Genomic DNA, 27,836 nt, shown 5'->3' with positions numbered 1-27,836 from the left:
GGAGTTGCCGTACCTTTGTTTAACAGCTACAAATAATAAAGAATTTACTGAGTAAAGCTCGTTGACTTCGTTCTGTGCCGAAAGCAGTGGAAAAAAAAATTAGCCTGAAGCACCATATTTTACGAACTGAAAGGTGTTGTGAAAGCGAAGATCGCTCAGAATAATTCGCAGGTTTCTGAAGAGGGAATTACAGTCAATCCAGATCAAGATTCCATAGATCATGCATTGATTATTTGAAAAGTGAACCCGTTTGTCGCTTCTGTATCTGTAACTTGTAGCCGGTATCAAATTGCATTCAAATGATCGGTGAATTTTTGACTGCAACTTTTTAGTAGACGATGAGATGGAAAATATTTCAATGGATGAAATTTCTATTTAGGCATTCTTCAAATTCAAGAAAACTGAGCCGGCAGAAATTTCATAACGAACTCGCGTGTGTATTTACTCATTACGCAAACAAAAATGCATCCTCGGAGACCCAGGGGCAGTTAGTCGGGTCGATAAAATGTTCGTGGTGGAAGTTTACTGTAAGATCGAGACGAGCGCCTGGGCACTTACTCTTACCGAACCAGTTCCAGAAGCGTTTGAATTGCCTCCTTCTGATTGGCCAGAAAAAAATTTTTCTGGCCAATCAGCGAAGAGAAGCTGCCGGGTGACTCTCGTGTTTTCTTACACGACGTAGTTTTCTTCATCGATCGCCATAGTTGCGTAGCGCGTTGAACGGGGAAAGTTTCTCGAGGAAAGTTTCAGAACAAAATGTTAACAACCCGCAAAAATTACAACCTTAGCGGGGCTACAAGAAACAAACACTCTCCGATGGATTTTTAGGGCGGATCTTTCCAAGGTGTCGTAAATTTTTATTGGTGATACGATCCGCGATGCATGACTTTCACTTTCCACCCCTTTATTTGCTCCCATTGTTTAGTATACAACGCCAAGCTTACATTTTAGATGTCCATGTTCGTTGCACGTCTTCTGAATCTTTCTACAGCGTGAAAATTTCCGTTGCACGGGCCACGCAATTACGTCGATTGGTCGTGGGAAATGCCGGCTAGTTTCAGTGCCTTCTTCTTGCTTTCGCTCCAAACTCCTTCCGAAACTTTTAAGCTTAAAAGCTTACAGCAGTTGACCGTACGATTTCTGCCGAAGTTGATAGTAGTGTTAACTTAAGATTCGAGGGCCACTAGGGAGTATACTTTTCATAGTAACTGGTGTCACCCTCTTAAAATAAAGGTTATTATTATTAGAGGGAGACCTCCAGCAAGCGCTTGGAGAAGGTTTGTCTTTGTTTCCTGTGGTACAGTTTGAAAGCGAAGCAAAGATTTATTATTGAGAAGATTGTGGAAAGAAGAAATGTTTTTGGGCAATTGATAGAGTAGTCTAACCTTCCAAATGTTGCTTATAAGCTAGGGAGTTTAAAAATCGTTTGATGCTTAAGGTTATGAATTCCTTAGTAATCCATTGTTCATAGCGATTTCACCTCTCATGTCAATTGTTGAGGACCAGGTAAGGTACTTGAGGTCACTAGGAATTCTGGCCGCTTACTTAGGGGAAAGCAAAACGAAAGATTAAGAAATATTGAATGGATAGGGAGCGTTTTCTGTGTTGTACGGAGGCATGGAATCTTTAACTGGGGACAAGAAATTCAGGGCAATGTTCTCTAAGGAGTTTTACCAGAAGAATCTTGTTGCAGTTACATACAGCTGTTCATCGGTAAGGGAAAGTTCATTTAATATGACAACGGGGGGGGGATGAAGATATTGAAACTCGAAGCTTGAAATTTTAGCAGCCCCCCTCACTAGCGGTTCAATTTTTTAGGAGCCCCCTCCTTGGTAGTCGAAAAAATTTCAGAGCCCCCCCCCCCCTCCTCCTTCAATCCTTTGCTCCCCTGAAAAAAGATCGCTAGACTGTATTAAATATATTTACCGTTATTGTCTTCAATGGTTTATACTATGACAAACTTGAGATACAGTTGTGATACACTTTTCTAAAGCATTTTTGGGATGAACAAGAGTGTAATAATTACTGAGACTACATTTGTTATATCTGTAAACCACGTGATATAGCCGAGTTGCACAGGTCATTAAATTGTTGAGTTGAAAACCATCCGATCTGTATGATGATGTCATGTGTTGGTTTTGAAGTATACAAATTTTCGGAGCCCCCCCTCCTAGCGCAACAATTTTTTCAGAGCCCCCCCTTCGGGTGTCTAAAAATTTTTGGAGCCCCCCCTCAATATCTTCATCCCCCCCCCCCTTGTCATATTAAATGAACTTTCCCTAAGTATGCTGATTTGTTTACTAGGAAGGGTGCTACACTGAATTCATTGTGGGGACTTCTGAAGGGGTAAAATGGGATGTTGTTACTCTGGGAAAATGGGATTTAAGACACTGGCAGGGGGATTCTATCACTGAGAATGGGAAAAAATGTAAAAAATGGGAATTGAGGGTTAAACAGTTTCAATGGGATTGATATCCCCCCTTTAGGACCCTCATTATACTTGACAGTAGATCTGGCTTTTATTCAAGGATCCTCAGTAATCTTATGTCTAAAAGCTGACAGACACTTCACAAGTCTAGAATTATCATGTTTTTTGTCACCATTTATTGACAATTGAAAGCTGATGAGGTAAGCTGTGTGACTGCTTAAGATAATTGTGCAATAATTGCACATAATAATGCAATAATTGACAATCAGAGAATACAAATTCTAGAATGCAAGCAGTGAAGATTTGATTCTTGACATTCCTGTCTCAAATCATAAATCATAGATCATAAATGTTCAATTATTGAACATTTACCTATTATAAATGGAAAAACATCCCATAATACAGAACTATAGATGCCATTACATTAATTTTATTTTTAAGCTGTTGCCACATCAGTGCCAAAGACTGTTAGTCTGCTTGAAGAAAATCAAGATGATCTGAGACAGGAATTTCAAGAATCAAATCTTCACTGCTTGTATTCTAGAATTTGTATTCTCTGATTGTCTTCTACAGGAAACAATAATTGATAATTGTAATAAATTATGTTCTGTGGAAAGTATTTTAGAGACACTGTGTGGAATGGTGACCATGCAATGAAGATTTTTACCTTTCTGAAGAGGGTGTTTAAAGATTTAAATTAAAATAATTATCAATGAAGAATATTATTGTCAGATGAGGAGAATTATGATAGGGAAGTTATGAAATATCAAACAAATGCACCCTAGGAAAATTGTTAATATTGCAGAATTATTCTTTCAAAATAAGTCCAATCTTGTACCATCAATTGCAAGGGATTTAAAACAATGGCACTGTGGATGTGTTTAAGGAGGTCGGTAAGGGAAACATCAAAGCAATCATAGATAATTAGTTTGGCAAAAAATCACATATTATGTGAAATTATGTCATTATTATATCATAATGAAAATTCATTTCTACTATATTAGCCATAATTCGAATCACAGTGAAGATTAACCTAGGTTCTCTTATGCGGTTTAGTAAGCCAGAGACCTAGGTCCTTGAAATCAAGAGCTGAAGTTGGGATCTTTGGAAAGTGTCCCTATTCCTTGGTCTCTTCTCCCTGGAATTTCCTTAAAAGCGCTCACTTTTTGTAAAGTTTTAGTGACTACAAAAACATCTATATAGACATCCCACCCTTCCACGATTTCTCAACTCTATACCTACACGTGTCACACACACTGCGCGTTTATCGCCCTCCAACACCCTCACACCAACCACTTTCAAACATTTTCGCAAACTCACCTTTGTTTTTTTTTCTTCGCTTATCCTTAAAAACAAACGCACACAGCCTCCAAAAATCGACCTCACTTAACAAGTCAGGTTTCAGCACATAATCGGACCGAGATTTCGAACTAAACCCAACGGCTGTAATCAAAATACGTACTGTAGGGGAGTTTCGCGAAAGAAGGAAGGTACGTGCGCTGCAGCAAGCCAGCCATTCCTACGATCAATCGACGTAGTTGCGTGGCCCGTCCAACGGAAATTTTCACACTGTAGAAAGATTCAGAAGTCGTGCAACGAACATGGACATCTAAAATGTAAGCTTGGCGTTGTATACTAAACAATGGGAGCAAATAAAGGGGTGGAAAGTGAAAGTCATGCATCGCGGATCGTATCACCAATAAAAATTTACGACACCTTGGAAAGATCCGCCCTAAAAATCCATCGGAGAGTGTTTGTGTCTTGTAGCCCCGCTAAGATTGTAAATTTTTGCGGGTTGTTAACATTTTGTTCTGAAACTTTCCTCGAGTAACTTTCCCCGTTCAACGCGCTACGCAACTATGGCGATCGATGAAGAAAACTACGTCGTGTAAGAAAACACGAGAGTCACCCGGCAGCTTCTCTTCGCTGATTGGCCAGAAAAATTTTTTTCTGGCCAATCAGAAGGAGGCAATTCAAACGCTTCTGGAACTGGTTCGGTAAGAGTAAGTGCCCAGGGGCTCGTCTCGATCTTACAGTAAACTTTCACCACGAACATTTTATCGACCCGACTAACTGCCCCTGGGTCTCCGAGGATGACAAAAATGCAGACTGAAATCAACAGCAACTAACTGATGGCGGCATTTTGGCCAATTGGAACAGCGCAAATCATCCGTATTGTTTCCTATCCAATCAGAAAAAAGTCCAGATTCTGGCTTTTTTACATGTGATCCGACAAAGAAATGTATCATGCCCTCTTCCTGTGAGAGACTTAAACGGTTAATAGGGAGAGGGCATGATCTCAGGCTAACTCCAGCTAAACCTCCCGCAAAAAATAGCAACATTTGCCTCTCGGAGACAACGTACCAGCACAAAGGAACGAGGAAGACGTGCAAGAAAACAAATCAAGCCGCCATAATTCAGTGAAAGCAGCAGTGTCTAATGTACAAACCACATCATATCGCAAGCCCTGACCGAAGTCGAAAACAAGCGACATTTCTAAGCAGAGTCCCAGTCCACTGAATCACACCTTTTTGCTCGGACGCGCTTGTTTCACCGCCCAACCTTTATCCGCCCTGATCCAATCACTGCCACATCCAGATTTTGGATGTGTCACACGATTTGCTGAATGGTTTTGTGTCAGGCCTTCCTTTCTCTTCTTCCCCTCCCCCTCCCCTATCTAAAATCTCCTCTCCCCTAGCCCCTTAGGAAGGCCTGATGCTCAGGCTATGTTAATCCATGTTTTATCACTCCATGTTTTATTAGTCCACGTTTCATCAATTCAGTCTATGTTTTACCAGTCCAGTCCAGTCTATATTTTATCACATGCCTCTGAAATTTCAACTGGTATCCTAGTCCACATGATTTAGCTAAGGTACAAAGCATTTTTTAAAGCTTCACCTTACATTCCATTTTGCAGTTTAGCTGCATCTCAGGGTATAGATATGGGTCGTTATCGTCTCCCTCGCAGGGGGATGTTTTCATACACTTTTCTTAAAATCAGCCGTTTGAAAAAATGAGAAGACATCACAAATTTCGTTGCTAGCACAAGTCGAGCTACCCAGTATTTCCGGCTGAAAGCAAACTCCCGACTTCCTCATAAAAAGTTTCCGAGAATGACTTATTCATCACCGTACAATTTAATTTACTTGTACTTACCGATGGCCTCAGTTGCTCGTTTCCATCAATGATGTATACAACAAGCGGAGTTGTCCCCTTCTCAAAGAACGTATCCAACACATCATCCAATGCATCATTTTCATTTCTCCCTGGGGAGTCGATCAACTCAATACCGCTCTTTAGAAAGGGATGATTCAAAGCAATTTCCACAGTCCACCTCAGCTGTTGGGACTGATCTCTGCCATCATCACTGGCCACGACATAGTCTTCAGGAACCTTCTTGTTGAATACAGTCAATGGTTTGGTTTCTTGGCCCATTTTGTCAACAGTTCGGACTGTATTCTGATTCGGTGTGTAACTGATCTTGACAATACGGGAAGTACACGGTGTTTCGTGAACAGGAAGATACGAACCACCCAAAAGTTCGTTTAGTATAGCACTTTTGCCACAATTTCTATTACCAATGAACACCACTGCAGGCCTTTTGTTCAAGGCGCGCTGGATCTCTTCTATACTTATTGAAGAAAACATGTTTGTAATGGCGTCTTTGTTCAGCTTCGCTTGGTTCTCCATTTCTTCTAAACATTGAATTGTCTCGTTGAATAGCACGTTGGCTCGTTCAGAATATTCTCTAAACTCCTCCACGGACTTTTTTAATGTGTTCTGCATTGTCTCTGGTGAATAGGAAAACGAATTTTTAGCTCATCAGGCAACGAACTTCGAAGTCATCCTGTAATGCATGCAAACTAGATTAACTTTCACTTCATCTCATGAATATGAATTTGTCGGCGTTTCTCAGAAAGGGTTTAATTATTTATGATTAAGATTTTTTTCCAACGTCTGCCATCCATCCCCCGTCAAGGATTTTTTGTTTCATTGTGGAATGAGCAGGATTCCAAGAGAATAAAAAAGGTGTCAGTGTTGGGCAATCATTACCAACTGCAGAGAAAACAAAGCAATACTTCCGGGCTAAATGGCTCGTTTCCAGGGTCTTTTCATAGCCATCGGTAATACTTGCATACAGAGTTCGGGAAGGAACAGGAGGGGGTCTGCCCTGTTTGCGATACGAGTAATATTGCCACTTGTCTACATTTTTTATACAAATATCCAGCATGCATCCAGAAACTCTCAATGTTCGAGAATTTTCAGAGTTAAGTGCCTTGGCTACACTGTAAGTAATTTAATTTAGTCTTACACTATGATAAGTGCACATTGAGTTGTGCCAGTAGTACTAGGTCCTAGTACTGACTACACAAAGAAAGCGGGCTATATGGGTAGAGACTATGCTGCTGGTCCCACCACTTTGTCCTACTGGGGAAACTGTTTTTTTTTTACGCTTTGTTTATTTTTTCGCCAACATGCAATACTTAAATCAACCAATAAAATGTAGTTAGTGACGTTCGACAGGACAAGCCTTGCCACGTGCAGTCGTGTTATCGTCGAGGTTTGAAACGCATTATTATACGCTCCCCTTCTCAAGTAAAATAATGATAAGGCATGGGTCAAAAGTAGTCGTTTGAGTCGTTTGTTACACCCTGAAGAAAGGCCGTGCCTTACGATATTCCCAACTGTAAAATCAACCTTGTTTCTTTCCATGGGTCAAAAGCAATTTTCGTTAAAAACTGGGGGGTTTTCTTTTCTTGTATATGTCACAAAAAATCAAGAAAAATAAGCAAAACGTTTTGTACTGGAAGTTGTTTTAAACTTAATTAGTGCAAGACAATTTTCATTATATAAAGCTTCAACTAGAGGTCCATGCCTTAAAAAAATTGAGTGAATGTTATTCAAAGATAATACAGCCACAGAAGCCCATAGCCATTCAGGGTGCAAGCACTACTTGTCTTTCGCTGAAGGCGACTTTCTGCCGTATGTCGTGTTCCACGGCTCGCTTTACCATGGGCGACTTTCACGTTCCGCATAATGCAATTTGTTTTCCACACATTTTGCATGAAGGTGATTTACGCAACGACGATTTTTAGTGCAACACAGCCTTGCAATGTTTGAACAACGTTGCAACCATTCGAAACAATATCGCCACAATGTTGCAACGCTGTTGCACTAAAAATCGTCGTTGCCAATGGACTCGTGTGACATCACCTTAAGTTTTGTTTTCAATTTTTCTGGGGACGATTGTTAGTCCCAAGAGAAATTGAAAACAATACTTATGCAAAATTTTGAGGGGAAAACGAATTGCATTATGGGGAACGTGAAAGTCGCAAATTGACACGAGAGCAGTCATTGGTCGTAGTACCCTGGTTACCAGAGATTCTTTCTCGCGTGTGACGAAGAGCTTTGTCGGCCGCACGCTGACACGTCTTCAGCTTTCGGCCAAAAAGTCTCTGGCACCCAGGGTATGGTCGTAAAAAGTGTCGAGGGAAAATAATTTTTTAAAAAGCATCTGCCCTTGACGGAGCCCATGACTAGCCCTGGAACATTTTTGCGCTGGCGCAGGCCCCAGGAAAGGACTGGGGGAAGGAGAGAAAACCGCAAGAGGTAAAAAGGGAAAGGGAGGTCTGTTTGGCCCGGCTAACCTCGATCCCTCTCCCTTCTCCCTAGCCTCCTTCGCCCACCTGCCAGTGCATATTTCAACGCCTGTAACACCGGCTTTTTTTATTATCACCCTCAGGCAACTGTGGGTATATTTTGCCAAAAAATTCTGCAAAGCTCTCGCCAGATTATACGTATCATATAGTTCGGGATCAAATCTCTCCCAGCTCCCGGATTGATTTTCTTCTACTAAGCAAGCGAAATGGACCCGAAATGTAATGTGTATTGCTGAAAATAGGTCCTGTTGTTAGCTAATTATAATAGACAATAACTAACAACTCTCTTTGGGGTTCCCTGTGCTTATTGCCTAGACCATCGCGCGATACCCTCAGGGAGGGAGGGATGGGACAAGAAAAGCTTACAATCGTGTTCAACGCATTAGCTGGCTAGAATCGCATACGTGGCAGCAACTAACATATATTCATGGGGCTTGGCGCTGAACTTCCGTCACATGTATTTAATCCTGATAAACAGGTTTATCACTTACATAAAACATCAAGCATTGTTGGCGTGACAGTCTGGCAGTTTATTTATTGACAGGTGATGATTAATTTCGAAACCCGCATGCAATCAAAAATATAATCAGAAACCTCTGCCGAAGGTGACAAGCTACAATGATGCAATATAAAATAAAACAAAAACTAAGAATTGGATTGACCCGTAGCGCGGCGGGTTAGTGAATGTTACACAATCAAACGGAAGTGCGTCACGTAAGTGTCAATTATACCCGGATAAACCTAGTCGTTTTATCTTACACATTTTCCTATAATGGATTTTAATGATACATTAAAAATATACTCTGAAGAAATCCTTAATAACTGCATCGCGTTGTCGTGTCTAGCTGGTAGCCTGCAATGCAAGCTCTTTGGAGCTCTTTTCCCTCCCCCATCACCGCCCCCGAGAGCTTGCTCGCAAGCAAGTGGCGTGCGTGGCGTGCAGAAAGTCACGTTTTTGTGTGTGGAAAACTGACCAATCACAATGTGCGTTATTACAAGGACGTCTTGGCTGGTTTATATCGCCTTCTGTGATTGGTGAAACTCATGTATCGGACGCATTTCTGAGCAACACGAAATTTTATCTAAGGTCGCCGGTGAAGAGGTTGTCATTTTAAGACGGGAAAACCCCAGTTGGTTTGCTAAACTTGGCAGAAATTCTGATATTTCTCTCGTTTTGCCGGTAAGTAAGCTCTCCGCGATTTGATTCATTGTGGGTTTGTTAAAATTTTTGTAAAAAGTCAGGCGGATTCATAAGCAAACTTATCCACGATCGAAAGCCATTCAATCACGGGAAGTTTTGCTCGTAGAACTATGATTCTGTCGTTGTGAAAATTGGGAGAAACTAGAGGGCCTCATTTGATGTTGCAGTTGATAATAAGTAGCGAGCAGTCGTAGAGATAGTTGAAGGCTATTAGATGGTTCAAGGCAACTTGCCAACATGGCGAATTTTGATATTACTAGTCATTCTTGTAATAAATTATTTCGAAATCGAGCATGCAACGGAGTAAAACAACTGTGACAACAACAGAGGGAATATATTAAATACCTTTACCTCTGGTAGATAGAAATAGGTAGTTATTGAAAGAAATTTGACACCCGAGAACTAGAAATAAGCTAAAATACTTGAGAAGTGGAAAAAGAAAACAAAGGGAAGTGCCGCTTAATTAAAGGTTAACCTTTCAACCGAGTTACTTCGCATATGTTTTTTTAGTATAATATACAACTATCCCCCGAAGGAGAGGTTGAATAGTGGTGTATATTCCGAGACGCGAAGCCTTGAGGCATATATCTCGCGCTGTTCACCGATCCTGAGGGGGATAGTTGTTTTAGTATTTACCAAATCAGTTGGATAAAATGGAAAAAGTAATTTTTTGTAAATTAAAAACGTCACTTAGTAGGAACTTTGTTTACAATTTACAAACATTTCGAGAATTTTGCTAAGTGCACTTCTTACGATTTTGTTGCAAATTCAGCGTGAAAATAATTTGCTACCTACCAGTAAACACCGACAAGCCAGAGTTCGTCACTTTGTTGGTATTTGTTTGTACGACTGCTTCATTTATTGCTCAAATTTCATCTACCGAAAATGTCTTAAAGAGAGATGCCATCTTGGCTCTGGTCGCAAAACGGTGAATAGCCGTGGATATTCCGAGTTACGGGAGCCAATCAAAACACGCAAAAATTGCTATTCACTGATTTTGTAAATGCTAAACTGAACTATACCAAGGGAACACAAATTGACTACCCACTCAGGTTAAGTCAGGTTAGGTCTTCAAGAGTTGAAAACAAAAACCTAGATTTGTACTTTCTACCTGGTCAGCTGTTGTGTATTGCAAGTGGAAGCATTTGAGTTTTACCAGTACTTTTGCTGTGAAAATCTGAGATTGTGTAAGAACTCAAGACCCAAGAAAGAGAGAAACATTTGAAAGACTGTCAATTCTCAAGGTTACCCTAAATTGCCACTTATAAGCCCTCCTTGTTACAGGCCCATCTACCTGTAAACAGCAACAAAAAAATACTCTGATTATACAGCTCTCCTGGATGTAACACCCTCTACAGGGTTCACAGCTTGAACGTCCTTGAATTTTAAATAAAAATTCAAGGCCTTCAAAGTGCTTGAAAATTGTAGTAGGTACTTGAAACTCCTTGAATCTCAGGTGCTAACTTTTTCCAGTCCAGCAAACACTGAAAGACCTTTAGGATAAAATTGCTCATGTTGTGAAGAACTAAAAAGGACCTAGACTCAAGGCCTTTTTTGTACTGAATGGAGTCCTTTAAAGTCCTTGAGTTTTTTGTTCAAAGCAGGGTATGAACCCTACCTCTGGCTTGTATTTAAAGGGATTTGATTAATTGTGACTTTTGGAAGCTTGATTAAAACCGGTAAATGCTAAACGTTTTTTGATCAGCACTTTTATGGCTTGTTTCAAAGCACTTTCTTTTATAAGCTCCTCATTTTATAAGCCCTCCTAAGACCTCTAAGTAAGATGTAGAAGCCCATGGCTTATAAGTGGCAGTTTATGGTATTAGAATTTGTCACACCCTTGGTACAACTAAGCAGTAGTGAAGTAAATGCATGCAGATATCAGTAAGCTGTTGTCAGGTAAGATAGGGTTGAACTAACATTAGCAGCCTGACCTGGATTGGTGTCCAAGCCCAGGAACATACTGATTAGGGGTGTTCTTCTGGGCCTTATAAGATTTCAGACCAAAACGCTTTGCTAACACATCTCAGATGCAAGCAGGCTTGAAAAAGATCGGGAATTCCAGCTTGTCATTAGGGCAAGTATCTCTTACATTTTGCTTGCCTGACTCACTGAGTCAATTGCTTGCTTGTCTTAGTTAATAATTTAGTTAAAAGATGACGTGCCTGGATCTTTCCCCATTGGTTAAGCAAGTTTTAATAGTCTCTTGCCCAGCCTGAAAATCTACCAGTCCTAGACTTTTTGTGAGGCCTGGTAAGAAATATATTATATTCTGTAAACACCTGTGAAATCTTAGGTAAGCTTCATGTGATTTGTTCACACATAAAAATAACATGTTATCTTTGTACAGGAAAAAAATAACCATTGCTATTTCTACATAATAAGTCTTGTCTCCCTTCAAAAGTATGTTTAAGTGAAATGGTTTGGTATTTCATCAGGTGTTTATATAATAAATCAAACTTGGAGATACAACATTATTACATACATACTGAGAAATACTCACCAAAAAGCTATGTCATAAGTTTTCGTACGCAAATTAGTTCTAGCCAATCAGAATTGCGAATGATGTTTTTTCACGTGTGACAAAAATGATACGTCCAATCAGAAGCCACAGAGGTGTGTGAGTTTCGCGCCAAAATTCCCGCCTTCTATTGCAGCTTGCAGTGCCGCTTCGCACACATTCAACAAGAAAAGTTTTACTCAAAGAGTTTTTCTCGCTAAAAAAATGAAAAACATTTCGGAAATGGAGTGGAATAGTTTCGTTTGTTTCACTGTCGATAAAGAAAACGGTAGAGAGCGGGCGAAACAACAGCGGAAAGGGAAAAACAGAACGAGACGTAAGCTTTTCATGTGCTTGTTATTGGAGCTACCTTGCCTTTCATTTAAGCTTAAGCTTATATTGAAACCGGCTATTTTACTTAAATTCACTCATTTTCAATTGTGCATTGAGAACAAACAGTTAAGATTTCTTATAGTTCTTGGATTACCTCATATCCTTACCGTCATTTATGTTTTTAACAAACGTTTTTACTAAAAAGCTGATACTTCGTTTTCGTTGTCATTTTACGGTAAGCGACTGTGTAGCGGCAAATTTTAGCATTTTTGAAAGATTTAAAATAAAAAGGCCGCCAAAATGATGAATGTCTCAGTATGTATATAATAAACACAATACCACATGGAAAGTGCTGGCGTATGGTATTTATTACGATACGATACGTCAACAACTCGTGCGTAAATACCGTACGCCAGCACTTTCCATGAAGTATTCTCTATTTCCTGTTTTCGTGAAGATATTTCACTTACTTGCTGCTTTAACTAATTGTGAAATAACACTTCAAGCGAAAGTTCATATCTCTGTGCAACCGTGTATGTGCTCTTTTCCAGGTGGAAAGATTGATTGATCTGTGACAAAATAGTGCAAAAATTGGAATCTGCTAAAGAGAATGCGCAGTATTCTTTGAAACCCCATATTTCACATTGGGACATCGCTCACCAACTTACATGAAGTCCTACTTCCCCAAAAGCTATTTTGAGCTGCACTAATATTCTCCAATGATTTTCCTTTGTTCTGTTTTTTGTAGACAAAGATCATGGATTGCAACAACCTTACTGACCTCTTGGAAGAAGTACATTCTCAAGTAGACATGCTGCAAAAGGCAGTTGCCCAAGTTAGTCAAGTTAAGGCAAGTTTAAAAACAACAGCCTCTGAAGTGAAGTCTCAGATTCGCGACAGTGTCAGCCGTCATCTAGAAGCCTTACGGAACAGAGAAACCTGGTTGCTGGGACAAGTGGAAGTGGTACAGCATATCAAAGAGGATGTGTTGCGACAACAGCAAGCTGAACTCAACAAGGCTCTTGGCAGACTGCAGTCCACTTGTTCCTTGCTTGAGCAAAGCAGTAAAGCTCTTGACACAGACAGCTTGGAGTGTCGTGTCAGAGAAAGCTTAGAATCTGTTGGCCAGCTGAGCCTGATACCTGAGGAATCCAGTGCCATCAACTTTGTGGCTCGGAATTTTGAGCTTCAAGACTCCATTCACAAATATGGTGTGGTCATCTCTGATCATCCTTTTGCTGATAAGCAGATGGTGTCTTCTTGTGAAAGGCTTCAGTTAAGCTCTGGGAAGAAACTAGCATTCTTTACCCCATCTGGTTCTTGTGAAGACTGGCTTATGAAGACAAATTCTGGTAGTGCTTGTCAGGACATCCCAAAGTCCCATGCTGTGATGACCAACATCCAGGACTGGCTGCAGCCTAAAGAAGCTTTGGTTGTCTCTACCACAGAGAGCTCTGTCACTTCTATGCCTCAGCAGAATGTAGAGAACTGGCTAGCCAAATGTCAGTCCCAGGATGCTGTAAAAGATATAGAGGACATCGCAGAAAATCCAGGAAGAGCTTTTGCTGTTGCAGAGAACAAAGCCACTGAAATCCACAACTGGCTTCTGAAGACTCAAGAGACCAACTCACCTGCTTCCCTGCCCCCTACTAACTTGTTTGACTACTACAGAGTTGTTAGATTGTCAGAGTCAAGCAAGTGGTTAAAGAGCAATGCCGGAAGTGCTAAAGGCAAACTTTCTACCAGTCTCATTGGTGACTCCTACAGCAAGATTGCTGCTTCAAGTCCTGATAAGTGGCTCATGCAGAGGAAATTACCAATTGCTTCCAGCTCTGCACTGGTCAGAAGCATGAGCTCTCAGTCATGTTCAGAGTGTTCCTGTGGTTTGTCTTCAGTGTGCTGTGATGCCGATGCGCAAGAAAAATCTGGCAATTTTGATGATACGTCAAGTGAGTTTTCTGATTGGTTGGCAGTGAAGAGAGTTGGCACTAGCAGAAGTTCATCCCCTGAGAGAGTATCAACTGAAGTTGCTGGCAATGATACATGGCTGATGAAACAACATGGTGAGATCAGCCAACATGGAACCATGGATGTTACTGGCATTAAGAATTACAGAGAGAATCTCGCCGCACAACCCAACAAGCACTGGTTGAAGCATGAAGGCAGTTCCTTGCTTCCTGACAACAATAAAGATAGTGAGGGAATAACAAGTGGCATGAAGACTTACATTGACTCTCTTCCTGTTGATTACAACCAGTGGTTGTTAAATCCACGCGAGGATGATGGCCTTTGCAAGTGGCTCGCTCGCAGATCATCTGAGAAGTGTAAAGAGTGCCCAAGAATGTGTTCCAATGGCCTCTTTAAGATCTTTGGAGAAGTATCCAGTTCTAAAGATGGCTGGCTTATGTCTCAAGAACTGTACTAAAATCTGTCAATAGAAGACTGGTAAAGTAACTGGCAAAAAAATATTTTTTATAAAAATGTTCAAGATTTCAATGTGGGCAGTTGTCCTTTTTTCTTGTTTATAAGTTAGTGAAATTAAACTACAATGTAGGTTTAGTTTGAAAAATTACAGTTGATAAGAAGCAGGGACTTCTATTAATTGTTTTTGTAAAAAAGATAACTATGCAGTAGTAGAATTGACAATAATTTGTTATTATTGTTGATTTCATCTATAAGAAATTTTCTTTTAACTTTGATTAATATAAGATGCTATCTTAGTGTAAAACACATCTAGATAGGTATTGGCCGGGGTTGATGGTGATTTTCAGTAGGGCTGCAATAATACCTTTTGCTATCATAATGATGCAATTTATACCTCAGCACATTGGATAACACTCCCTAAGATATACTGCTATTACCTATGTATTTTTAGATTTGTATTACAGCCTCAATAAGCTTGTAGGAGCCATCGTATGGTAGCCATCTTGATTGTATCTTCGACTTTAAAAACAAGTAAGTAATGCACTCTGTACAATCCAGTGCCCGATTCCTGAAACTTCGCTTAGCACTAATCCAGGATTAAAATTTTGTTCCGTTTTTTGGAATTTACCTTCTTACGGATTGCTTAGAGTAACATTTTGTTTTATCATTACAGTGTGTCAGAGTAAAGGCCCAACAGTATTATTTTTGTAAGCTCGAGTTGCATGTTGTTAGACAAGGAAACCTTGCTTAAAATTTGGCTTAATCCTGGGTTAAACTTAACCATCTTTCCAGGAACTGGGCGCAGGGAATGAAAATCAAGACTACTCTTGTTGAATTATCATCACTTTTATTGTTTTGTAGTACTTACTGACATATCTATTTCGGTGTGTAATGATGAAAACTATTGTAGTGCATCAGAATATCATTGCAACCCCATTGTTCATCTTCATAATAACTATTTTGTGATCTTAACTTTGTGAAATCTGGACACTAAAGAGAGCAAAGCTTGCAGTTTTTATCAGAATATCAAAAATATATTATTGCTATATGGAAACAAATATATAATTATTGTGTGTGTAAAATAAGACAAAGTGATGAGGGGCAGGGCCTCCTATCAGAAGACTTAACTTGTAAATATTATGTTTCAGATGTAGCTATAAATATTTTAGTTTTATTGTATTTTCGTACGTGTAGGCATCAGTGATTCTAGAATAGTAGCTACCATATAATTTTGCTTGGACAATACCGTAAAACAATAACTGTGTATTCGCTTATAACCTTTTGCAATATATTTAAAACAATGGGTAGACACTTCTAGCAGGTACCTATTTCTGGGAGGGGATAGTGTGGGATGTCCATTTGTTCTAAAATTTACAAACTTCGTGAGTCATGTTTCTTTTTTGGCTTAGCAATAAAGTTGTGTGTAAAGTGTTCTCACTGCCTTTGTTTTTTTTTTTTTTCTTGGATACCAGCCTGAGAATTATTTTGTTTCCACATTTATAAACAAATAGAAGCCACGAGTCCCTCTTGTTATTGCCTGCATACAGCCTGAGTGATTGTCCTTACTTCTCCTCGTTGCCAGGGCAAGGTCGAACACTAACCACTTCCAAAATTCACTGAATATCATAATATAATAAAAAATATATCAAGGTCAACCGGAGTTGACTTATCAAGGGGAAATTTCTGATAGCGGGGTAGGGCGTGAGGAACAGACAGCACAAATTAAGCAGTGTCGGAATCTTGTATTCGGGATCCTTTATTGTTGATTTGTATACATAGTGTGACATCAAGGAAGTAATCTTGGAAAACAGCATTTCTCCAATGTGGCTTTAATCATGTAACATGAGAATTTTTTCTTAGAGCGGTTTTCACTTGACTGTCGAATTGGGATTGGGATTGGTTTTGGTTTTACTACGTCCTTTGGTTGGCTAGTGTATTTACTTTGGTTTTGGTTTTACGACAGTCAAGTGAAAACCGCTCTAAATGGTGCATAGAAATTGCATTCTTTAGACGTGGAAGGTACAGGTACATGGTACGACATTGAAATCGACGGCAGCTTAAGTCAGCAAAATAATAAAACACCATTTTCCCGCGCTTGGCACCGGGTGTATTTTGAGTTTGAATCTGATTGGTTCATTGCAGAATTTAGGAGAAATGATTGGCTAGATGAGATTGACACATGGGAAAAGTTTTTACCAGACAATATAAAAGGCCTGTGTTATTTTTAGTACAAGATTTTAATATATTTAAGGGATCTCTAACTCATGAATCGACCCACCAGAAATAATATTTCATATAACTAATTAAAAGGAACTCGATATTTTGATTGGAAAATGTTTTAAAAAATAAACTTTCCCGTGAATTAAATTTACAGTGAAACCTGTATTAAGCGGACACCGTATAGCCAAAGTCCCCAAATTTATTTCCCTTATTTACTTTAAATGAAACCTTTATTAACCAGACGCGGACACCTGAAAAGTAACTGAAATGGCCATTTCTATTGTTGCCAACCTGTATTAAACGGACACTTGTGATTAAATTCCACCACCCATGCCAGACACCGGAAATGCGAAAGACTGCCTCGAATTGCCACCCACAAATTTTTCGATTTTTACATTAAAAAACGTGACTTGACGAACTTATTTGATTAGGTTCCCAGTACAGTATTGTTTTCTATTTCGTTTTGTTTGTATAGAGCTTTTTTCACTCATCTGATTTCTTCAAATTTGAGTTGCAATCTATGTTTAAGGTACTATGATCAATTGGTCCACTTTGATAAAGAAATTCATGCAAACGTATATCGCCATAGTCTCTAGGAGTATTCTTAACGTTTCCACTGTTCATTTGAATGGCATTTGACACCTCATATGACGTTATCTATTGAAACCTGTATTAGGCGGACACCCTGTATTAAGCGGACACTACAGTATTCACCGAGGGTGTCCGCTTAATACAGGTTTCACTGTATTTCGAAAAGACAATTTCAAACTAAGAACACTCAAATTGTGAGAATTACTAGTATTCATTACCTTCTCAGTACTTTTTTTTCAATGGCCTCCATTGAAGGTTTTAATTATAATCAGTTTTGGTATTCAAGGAAAGAAACAGTTAAAATATGCAGACTTTGAAGCTTGTTCCGTTAAGGAAAAAAAAGCCTATTTTGTCTTTAGTTATTATATTGTAATAAATAAATTACAATTACGCAATTAGATGCGCGAATTCTTTGTTAAATGTCGTGAATCGAAGCCTTGGGTATGGGCTTTGGTGACGACACTGGACTGACCGATTGCCCAGGTTTTGTTGGCGCGCCATCAGATTTGTTCTCCCCACGGCATTCCTCAGTCATTTCCAACTGTTTGGGACCTGGGTCGGTTGGTGTTGAGGAACGTGATCCCTGCGGTGAAGCAAGTGGAAGAGATGAAAGAGCAGGACTGGGCGCTAGGATAATTGGCACTGAGCTGGGGCGTACATTGTCAGCTAAGGATCCAAGTTGTGTCGGTGAGCTACTTTTGTTTGAGAGTGATGGTAATGGCGGCTGTAACACAACACAGACTTGCTGTCCCCCGGCTGGTGGCGACGACAGACTGCTTCCTTGCTTTAAGGCTGAGCTTCGCTCGGGTTCTGGAGTGCTCGGCTTTTCCAGTTTTTCACCTACAGATTAAAAAGCTTTATTCAAGAATTTGAACAGAATCTGGCACCAGTTACATTAAATTGCAACTGGCCCCTGTTTGACCGAGGTTAGTGGTCTCAGCCAGATCACTGACTTGGATCTCTAGATAACTAGTTCCGATAGTCATGTTGGCGGTATTTCGTGACACCCTAACCCAAATATGGGATCAGGGATCATAGAACCGTCGATCCTGATTATAGGAAATGGTGGGTGATAGAGAAGGGAGGGCGGGTTGATAACTAATACGCAAGAAGGGTGATAAATCAAGCAACGGACCCAGAGTGTTACTGTGTTTTATTGTGGTGCCAACAGCATATTGACCAGAGATGGTCTCTTACGAGAAGTGTAATGTTGTAATTATGGGTTTGCTAGCCTAAAAGGAATCCCTTATTTCAGAGTTACGTTCACAGGCAAAATCTGTCTTAAAAGTGAGAGTTTGCGATTACTTAATTTACATTGATTCAAAGTCACACCACAAATCTTACCTTCCACAGGACGCTGAGGCAAATCTGGCTGCACAGGCTTGGTTTCCTCAACCGCCGCTTTCTCTGGCTCTGTATTCGCTTGAATATTGGCTGCAGGAGTCTGACTGCGAGGCGTGAAAAGCTCTTGACGTAGATTCGGTAAAAAGCAGTCGATTCTCTCCCACGTTACTTGCCACAGGGCGGAGTACTTGTGGATCTCGGAGTCCGTCCTCTTGTGTGTTTTGCGTTCTTCAGAAGACTGGGAATTGGCAGTGATGTTGCATTCTTCTTCATCAAATATCCCGGCTGTAGACATCACAAGCAGCATGTTCTTGAGGGATTCTGGGATGGCTTCGAACTGAAAAAAAACAAAACAAAACAAAACAAAATTAACTAGACTGTCCCTTTTAAGCCCCAATATGGAGAAATAAAATGTACTTCTAACTTGTAAGTACGTAGATGGAGCGTTTAAGTGTTACAAGTGAGGGCTAATGGGCAGTATAAATTTCCTGTGGCACTGTTTATAATGCTGTGCAAGGTAGTTCTAACCGTTGCGTCTGTAAACGAAATGGTACGATGTGACTACTCAAATGAAACCTCCTCAGCTTTTGTTTCACAAGCTAGTTTTTGTTGTCTAATCTTGGGATTTTTCGTGAATTTTGTGTTCTGCCAACTCTGTAAGTGAAAAGGGAATTGTAAAGACTCCGCGAGCAAAATGATGTCAGGTGGTGGAGGTGGGAGAGGACTTGTTTTCTCTGCCCCACGAGAGCCTGCTCGCAAGCTAATAGGCAGATATAGCAAAGACAATGCAGAGTCTAAAGAGCGCGGAAAGGACTGAACACTACTTCCGGTGCCCAATTTACCGCTCTTCCATTGGTCAGATCGGTTTTTGTATCTGTGCCCGCCATTGTCACTGCCGTCACGTCTTCTTTGCTAAAACTGCTTATCGTAGAAGCCATAACGCAGCGTTTTTTTTCTCTCAACGAAATTGATAGTTTTGACAAAAACAGACGCAAATGTCTTGAAAAATTTAATGAAATTATTTAAACAAACTTTCATGAAGCTGTACAATGTGCAAACAATTTATTGTGACCAAAGTTTTCTCCGCATTGAAGGGAACAAAGACATAAGGTTGATGGTTATTAAGAAGCACTCACAAGAAGGTCGCTTTTATCCGCATGCATGTATTTATCCATGAAATCCAGAATAGTGAGCCACAGAGCGGTAAAAGTGGAAAGTGATAACAGGGGAGTCAAATGCTGCAGAAACACCTGCAAAATAATCCAACAAATTAGCACTAAGCAGGGTGTGAAGTTGTTCGGTACTTGTTACTGTTGTGGAAACCATTATATTTATGTATTATTAATGTAAAACCTACAGTGCTGCGCCACAGACGAAATAAACTTCTGGTTAAGTCTGTCTGAGAAACAGCGCAAAAATCCTCTTATGGGACTCCACCTGTGTTTGACCTGTTAAAAAGCCACTGTCGATTTGCCAATCAGGTTGAGGAAAATTCGAAACGCATTTTCGGTAGTTTGTTGAGTCCGATGGGAGAAGGGGGACAGCAGAACAAGGATACTCAAAGTTAGCGTCCAAAAATTTGTCTGCGATACGCGAGTGCGCAAAATGTGAATACGCAGCAACGTCAAAGTCTGCCACATCACTGACGCGTCTCTTTAGTATATTGTATGAACAAGTCTATTGCCTGCTTATTGTTACTGATTTATTCTCTCTGCTTAACACGAGAAGGAGTGTTTCTTCAAGATTCCCTAAAACCAAGAAGTTAGTGGGTTGAATAACCCGACACTCCGTCAAGTTCTTCGACAAACCTTAAGAGACAGACGTTAGCAGGTTGTCCGCGTAAAAGATGCTGGGAACTTAATACATACTGCTACTACCATACTTATAAGACAATACTTCAAGAGCACGTTACTAAATCCTTCATTACTTGGAAACTGCGCCATAAGCAGTCGGGAAAACGTCCCCAACCAGTGTCGTAAATTATTCCTGAAAAGCCCTGGGGGGAGTGAGTAATAACAGGAGCCCATCAAATCATCATTCATGGCAATCATCATTGATGGGCTCCTGGTAATAAGATATTTACAATTCAAATTGTTCTGGAGAATAACTTAGTGGTTGTCCTGTGACATATTTTAAGTGCATGCGCAGTTTTGTGCTAGCAAGCACGAGGTTTTTTGCTTTTCTGCCAGTTCATCACATTTTTTGGAGCAAGCAAGATGAAATTAAATTGTTGATGTTTTGTTTATTTTCTCGTGGTTTTTATGGACTTTCGACCGACCAATTATCCTGGCGAACACAAATTATTTTTTTCATTATTAAAATTTTAGTGACGTGTACCTTGCAAAGAAGTGTCGCGGCTCTCATTCGTGTTTCCTCCACACCCATTGGGTCCCCTGTGTTATTTACTTCCAACAGACGGGATAGCATTGGAAACAAAACCTGCAACAGACAAAGTTCTCCCCTCAAGTACACTAACAAATAATCAACAAAAAACTAACGCTAAACAAAGATTTATAAAGCAGATTCAAGTCCAGTGATACTTGAAGATAAGCGTACCTTATTAAAACAGGCCTCCCATTCCACTGCCGTCAGAGCTTGTAGATCGTGAACCAGCAAAGCACGCTGAAGGTAAGTCAGCGCTGACATTCTCACATCACGGCGCATGTCACAACACAACCGCGCAATTCCCTGCAGTAGCGGGCACCAACACTTGCTCCAGAGAAATTCCATTTCATGATCACACACTGTGCTTGCGACACCACTGCTCGTCTGCGATTGGCTGCTTTCATCCGGGGATTGATCAAAGAGCACACGTCCGTATGTGTGCAGCGTGTACATAAGCTCGGTGAGTTGTAACGACATGGCATCGTAAGTGTTGTTAATCGTTTCCACGATCTCAGCCTCGTCTTCACTACTTGCAGGACTGCTGGTGGCAGACCTTGTGGATTTACGCGTTTTTAAACTCGTGGGACTGACCTTCTTTGACCTTGACGACGCTGCCTTTTTGCTGTTACGTCCCCAGCTCCCCTTGTAGTCAGCCGCGTGCTCTTTAAACTGCCATCCATCCTGTCTGTATCCTTCACCTCCGTTAATACTCGCTTCTGAAAACACACGGATGGCGTGTACACACTGCAAAAAGTTCTCTTTCGTAACGTGTGTATTATCACGGATCAAAAACGCCAACGTCTGGCACGATTTAACAAAGGATTTACTATCATGTTTGTTCAGTTTAACCCCAACTGTTAGTTCATACTGATTTGCGGGCGAACTTTCCGAGTCCTGTTTAGTTATCACCAGCCACGTATCGCCTAATATACTCCCACCTAACCCAGAATCCGCCTCTACGCTGGTAAACGAGCTAACATCGCTCTCCGAGTTTGAAAGTCCCTCGGCAAACTCGTAATCTCCCGAGATCGAATCACTATCCGTATCCTTGGAAACCGCTGTCATGGCAACAGGACCGGGAGTCACGGTTGGGAGAGAAGCAGCGGCACCGACGCACTCTAAAAGCGTAAACACTGTGACCCAGTCTCTCGCGGCAGTTATGCTCGAAGCATTTGTCCGTATGAGTTCGTGAAGTCCGAATGAAACTTGCCTACCACAGGCTTGGAGGACATTATGTTTCATCAACAGAAGAATACGAAGAGTTAAAAGAACTTGACTAGAGACTTCTTCTTTGTGTAAAAGGCGGATCGCCAACCGCAGTAGCCCCACAACTGATCTTTCCACGATTGAACTACAAAGAAAATGAGAAATAGTTGTTGCCTACATTAGATCGAATTGTACACTTTCTAATCTCTACCTTTTGGGGTCATTCTTGCCGGGTAATGGAGGGGAATCCAGGATTTGAACTTTCTACTTTTGCAATTATGCTCTGTTAAGGTAAGCTACGTGACCTGCGTACCTGTCTACAATGTATGTAAAGATTGGGGGAACCTGGAACTTTGTATATGTCGTGGTAAAATCTTTGGTTTTTTTTTTAATTCTGGTTATGGTAAAATATGCTAATGACTATAAAAAAGACAATAAATTTGAACATATGATATAATTACTTTCAACTGCCTCCACTTCTGAACCAAACTGCTCCATTTTATATTGTTGCACATGATGTAATTTTTCCTTACCTGTGCTGAGTTGCATTCACAAGAATATTGGACAAATGGTCTCTCACTGTTCCCCACAATGCTGAAACACGATCCCTAAAAAAAAACAGAAAAATACCAACAATATAGTCAGACAAATCGGATTTCTATTGTCACGAGACCAGCAAGACCAAAGTATTTGTAAAACACTTGAAACCACTAGTCATCTGGAGGAAATAGGGCGTTTGTTGTTCTTTTCTCATTGGTTAGAACATATCTCATTGAAAATTCAAGCTCAAGATTGTTGAACAGCTTCGTGGATCCACGGCAGCAAGTCGGAAAGCTTTATCGAGCTTCGCTTATCTCGCTGCAAGATGCGAACTAGCTTTCTTGACTTGGGGCTCCCCGCTGCGTATATCGCGGCCACGAGCTGTTGTAAAGAATAATGGGTTACCGCGAAATCTGAGGATAGCTTAGTGAGTGAGCTACCTGTTCTGCAAAACAACTCTGATTAAAAGTTCCAAAAAGAAAACCGCAGCCTCTTCTTCATAAGATTCTTGGTTATCAACGCTTGAATTATAAATTAATACCTATAAAAAAACAAACAAACAAACAAATTAATACGCACAAGAGAGTGAACTCTGTGGCCAATGAACTATGGAAAAGGACAACAACAAAATGAAATGTAAAACACGTAACATGAGTGCTTATGTAAATAGAAGTCGGACCCTAAAAGTCCAAGAGAGAAAACAGGAAAGCAACGAATGAAAATAAACAAACACGTGCTTAGTAACGTGATTTTATTTACACACAAAGCAATTAACACTGAACCCCCAATATCGACAAGCAAATTCTCCACACTGATCTCTACACATTTCCTTACAGAATTAGTTGAGAGAATTTGATAATGGATCAAAGAATTTCCCATCTTGATGATCATGATTGGAGTAAAATCTCGTGACCTTTTCTTTTGGATACATATTGACACTGTTGGGAGAAAATAGATCTTCATTGCTTGGGATCTTTATGGGTTAAGAACTTGTTTGAAAGAGTTCGCACGTTTAAGATCGAATAGGACAACAAAACAAACGAACTGAACAAACAAACTGTAGCCTGATTCTGATTGGCTCCAAAGATGTTTGCTTCCGGTTGAAGGGTGAAGAAGCGAGCGACCGTCGGCGGATCAGGGTAACTTAATCTTCGCGACAAGCGGGTTTATTCTTTTCACAATGCCAAATGTTGAAACATCTAAATAAAAGGCTGTTTATAACGCCCTAGATCTGATAAGATAATAGTACAACCTTCATTAGTTCATTCAGCGACTCGGGTCTTAGGAATTTGCTCTCTGTGATAAGAAGTTCTGGGTGGCATTCCTGTGGGAAAGAAATAAAAGTTAAAAAACGATTTGCAACTCACTGGAAAAAAATTTGTTTTTACTTTTACCACTAATAACCTAAGGCGACCAAACGACACCACCTTCCTCGTGGACTATCGAAAAGCCAGTCTAACTTTCACAAGAAGAACAGTTTGTTCGGAACAGATTCAAATCACAAAATCAAGTTTCAAGAGTTTAATATTATTTGCTGCCTTGTACATCGCTACGCTGTATGATCGGCAAAAAGTTTCGCGCCCACCTCCCACCGATCAGAAGTCAAACCAAACTAACTCGTGCCTTGTTTGCACGTGTTCCCGCGCTAGGCACGGCTACACGTATTTGCGTCTCGTTCTGATTGGTTCACTAGATTTCCCCAACTATTGTGATTGGCCAATTGTTGTACTCACTCTAATGCAGTTATGCGCTTGTTTCTGAGCTTCCTTATCTTCCGTTGTTTGTCCTCTGTTGCTCGCCGGCTCCGGGTTTACCAAGTACCACCATGAAAATATCGAAGTTTCCTGCCTGTGATCAAGTAGAATTTATAAAGTCAGCTACGTTTTCTTAAGTTAACGGTCAAATCGGCTGCTCTACCATTTTCTGCGTTAGATTATGCTTCATTCTGAAGTTTTACCTTGTAGACGGGAGCTCCTCCGGGAGAAGACTTATTCTTCCGCTAGCTTCAACAAAATCTTCAGCCTAAAAACAAAACCACGGCAACAACTCAGTCTATGAAATTGTAAACAAATGTGTTGGTTAGTCTCCTACGCAGCTGTTATGTCGTCACGCAACGATCCTCTCCTCCTTACCCAGATCGCTTAATGACGAACTCTTCTTCGTCAACAAGAGATCTGGGGACGACATTACTCCTCTTCCTCTCCTGTGGGAAGGAGCGTTGATTGACGTCACAAAAAACAGCTGCGTACGAGAATACGTATTAGCAACGTAGACTAAGATTTGAAATCCAAGGCGCAAGGGCAGTGTAATGCTCTGGTGAGCTCAAACAAGCCATGCTGTACAGTGTGTGGACCAAGGGAAGGAGGAAGTGCACTATAATCCTTCAAACTGGGGGATAAACTATGGAGACGTACAATACGCCATGTAATCGGCTACAAAATACCCGCCCATTATAAACCAATCAGAAATTTAGCAACCCCCAAACAATCATGACTTCCTCGCAAACGTTTTCCCGCGCTTTATGCTGGCTGCACGTATTCGTAACCAATTCTGATTGGCTCATTGAACTGACAGCCTCTGTTGTAATTGGACGGAGAAAAACCGCTTAACTAGGGAGATTTTCCTCACCTCGACCAAAGACTTTGGCAGCATTTTGGCCTTAAACAGTTGAAGCATACAATCCATGATGTTTTTCCAGCCTTCCCGGAGAATATCTCCATGGCGATGAGCCAGTGCAAACAGAGTTCTTGCAGACTGCTGCGCCTTCAAATTTTTACCAAATGCAACTGGAAGGCTTTCACCAGTCTAAAAAAATGACAAAAATTTAACAAACGTGCAGAGAAAAATATATTTAATTGTGTTAAACAGGTGGATCACTTACAAAATGTAAGAACGTTTATTTTTTTTCACAATCGTAAGCTCTCCGGCTTAAAAGAGGAGAAAAAGTACTAACCTCTGGCGGTATCAGGAACGTGGTGAATTTACACAATGAGATTACGAGGTTATCAAACACATCCGACAGACTGTAATGCGCTGAAATCAGGGCACATTTTCTGAAACCAAAAATACTCACATCAGTTTGGTCAAATTTACCCTTCGTTCCTCTTAAGAAAATATGAGCTCGCAATAGACTGTTTTTCAGTAGTTCGCTTAATAGCCTACAGTAGCCTTTGAGTGAATGCGAGCCAAAGTTGAGTTTGTTTGTTACAAACCACCCTGCATGCTTGTGTAGAAACTATGGTCATCCCCAGCCTCACTTGCAACAACTGTATTTTGGCTTGACAAATGACTTGCAACTATTAATTCTTGAAAGACAGAACAAAATTTTAAATACTCTCGCGGTCTTTCTAAAATTAGATTGCGATCCAGCTTTAAACGTCCAGTACCGTCCCTGACTTTCAATTCAGAATTATGACAGTTAATGACCGCACCCACCTGAATCCTACAATAGCTTTTTGTACAACGCTCTTTTCCAGGCCATTATCATACACGTATGACAAAGCAGCGACAGTTGGTCCCCAGATGATAAGAAACAAATCCTGATCAAAGCTGCTGCCGATTCCATGAATGTACTTTCCTTCAGGTGTACCAGCTCGCCGCAACAAAACCTAGAAAATTTAAGGCATGTATTGCTTAGTAAGATCTGGAATTTCCCAGCTTTTGCGCCGGCACGAAAGTCATACCGGAGAGAGCTTATGTTTACACATAAGAACAGTGATTCCAATTCGGCGTGCTTTCTTTGACGGAGCAAAGCTGTGCCGCGCCGATCTTGAACGTGGCGGGTCACATATCGGATAGGTTCTGCGCCACACTTTGGTGCAGTATAAACAGGTATTTAGACTTTCTAAAAGTCCTTTTTTGTCCTGTTTGGTTATGCCATTTTAAAGGACTTTTCCTACCTGTTTGACGCGAAATTCACCGGTCAAAAATTCTACCGGTGACGCCATGACAATTGACCCTCAGGGCAGTGAGTGATATTTCACCCTGCTCCCGAAAAGGCATCTGTGAATTATTTTTTCCCGCGTGAAATTATAATATAATTCAGATCCATTCACGCGAAACAAGTCGACCTCGAGATTTCGTCGCTTGCTCGGTCGCTGTGCGACCTCATGCATTGAAGCTTGCTTCGCTCACTTTTAAGAACTTCTAGCAGGTATTTGGACCGTAACGGAATTGAATAAGAAGAAAAGAGGACTGGGACCCACTAAGAAGGAAACAAATATTCAGGAGAGAGGAATGGTATTTAGTTTACCAAATCCTCTTGGCCAACCGCTCCGGTAGCGCGATGTGCGATATGAGTGAACGACTTGTTCCATTTCTTTGCCGTTGCTATTCAGAGTGAACATAACCAAAAGCCATGTCGCGATTGATTGTCTCACCTTCCATTCATAATTTTCTTTGATTTTTCCACTTCTTTCAGCAGGCATCACAATTTCTTCAGTTCTGTTAAAAGTACAGAGCGAATTGTAAAACGCATGCTCAGAGCTGCAAATAACACCCGGTCATCGGACAACGTGCAACTAAAATTGGCCCACGTAGGACGAAATCTTAACTGTGGTCGGACACCATGACCGTACAAAGTTAATATCAAACACTATCTTTTTTCAGATAAATAAAATATTACCGGAGTGCATGGGAATTGTTATATTAATACCCTGCAGAACAGGCACCATTTTTGTTCGCGTTTTTTCAGGCAAACGAAGCAACAAGCGGGTGTACAGCGCGAGACACACGGGGGAAGGCGCCTTTGTAGCTTATATCATGGAGGGTTAGTCGGCATACCGACACGATTTACTTTCCAAAAAGCACTACTCAGTTGTGGTAGTGCTTCTTTACCTGATTGCATGGTAAATTTCTTCCAGCATGCTAGCTTTAAAGTCACTTGAGCCATTCGTTTTTCTTAGATTTCTTTTGAAGTCCTACAGTAACAAAAATAATACATACGTAAAACGGCTAACATTGGTACCAATGGTAGTTAACAAATGCTAAAGCTTACTTCACTTG

The 27,836-nt window shown here is 40.6% G+C and overlaps 3 protein-coding genes across 5 annotated transcripts in view; 1 reads left to right on the top strand and 2 right to left on the bottom strand.

The window, feature by feature from the left end:
* The window catches only part of LOC140946178 (dual serine/threonine and tyrosine protein kinase-like), a 30,324-nt gene extending 24,079 nt beyond the window's left edge, over window positions 1-6,245 (bottom strand). Inside the window, exon 1 of the mRNA XM_073395262.1 lies at window positions 5,585-6,245. Coding sequence (XP_073251363.1) covers window positions 5,585-6,214 — 630 coding nt within the window. The 5' untranslated portion in view covers window positions 6,215-6,245. The remainder of the gene's footprint in view (window positions 1-5,584) is intronic.
* A 2,908-nt stretch (window positions 6,246-9,153) lies between these two features.
* On the top strand, window positions 9,154-15,979 carry LOC140946204 (uncharacterized). The gene is made up of 2 exons (XM_073395290.1): window positions 9,154-9,268; window positions 12,871-15,979. Exon 2 carries the CDS (start codon window positions 12,880-12,882, stop codon window positions 14,545-14,547), a length of 1,668 nt encoding a protein of 555 aa, XP_073251391.1. The 5' UTR covers window positions 9,154-9,268; window positions 12,871-12,879; the 3' UTR covers window positions 14,548-15,979.
* Window positions 15,980-16,281: 302 nt separating this feature from the next.
* The window catches only part of LOC140946203 (Golgi-specific brefeldin A-resistance guanine nucleotide exchange factor 1-like), a 28,547-nt gene continuing 16,992 nt past the window's right edge, over window positions 16,282-27,836 (bottom strand). For 2 of the 3 annotated variants that reach the window (XM_073395287.1, XM_073395288.1), the window contains 15 exons: window positions 27,669-27,751; window positions 27,212-27,275; window positions 26,268-26,440; window positions 25,786-25,885; window positions 25,461-25,637; window positions 24,790-24,854; window positions 24,566-24,680; window positions 24,085-24,156; window positions 23,273-23,373; window positions 22,826-22,900; window positions 21,258-22,437; window positions 21,039-21,140; window positions 19,838-19,951; window positions 18,702-19,038; window positions 16,282-18,197 (listed from right to left, as the gene is read on the bottom strand). In XM_073395287.1, coding sequence (XP_073251388.1) covers window positions 17,773-18,197; window positions 18,702-19,038; window positions 19,838-19,951; window positions 21,039-21,140; window positions 21,258-22,437; window positions 22,826-22,900; window positions 23,273-23,373; window positions 24,085-24,156; window positions 24,566-24,680; window positions 24,790-24,854; window positions 25,461-25,637; window positions 25,786-25,885; window positions 26,268-26,440; window positions 27,212-27,275; window positions 27,669-27,751 — 3,183 coding nt within the window. In that variant the 3' untranslated portion in view covers window positions 16,282-17,772. The remainder of the gene's footprint in view (window positions 18,198-18,701; window positions 19,039-19,837; window positions 19,952-21,038; window positions 21,141-21,257; window positions 22,438-22,825; window positions 22,901-23,272; window positions 23,374-24,084; window positions 24,157-24,565; window positions 24,681-24,789; window positions 24,855-25,460; window positions 25,638-25,785; window positions 25,886-26,267; window positions 26,441-27,211; window positions 27,276-27,668; window positions 27,752-27,836) is intronic. The other variant, XM_073395289.1, reaches the window with a different exon arrangement.

This window comes from Porites lutea, chromosome 8 (genome assembly GCF_958299795.1).
Source record: "Porites lutea chromosome 8, jaPorLute2.1, whole genome shotgun sequence".
In the NCBI taxonomy this organism is placed as follows: domain Eukaryota; kingdom Metazoa; phylum Cnidaria; class Anthozoa; order Scleractinia; family Poritidae; genus Porites; species Porites lutea.
The sequence above is the reverse complement of the archived record's forward strand: the minus strand, read 5'-3'. Positions and strand labels throughout refer to the sequence as shown.

What these genes read in the sequence shown, in the direction of transcription:
- LOC140946204 (XM_073395290.1), top strand. Translation starts at nt 12,880, where the DNA reads ATGGATTGCAACAACCTTACTGACCTCTTGGAAGAAGTACATTCTCAA.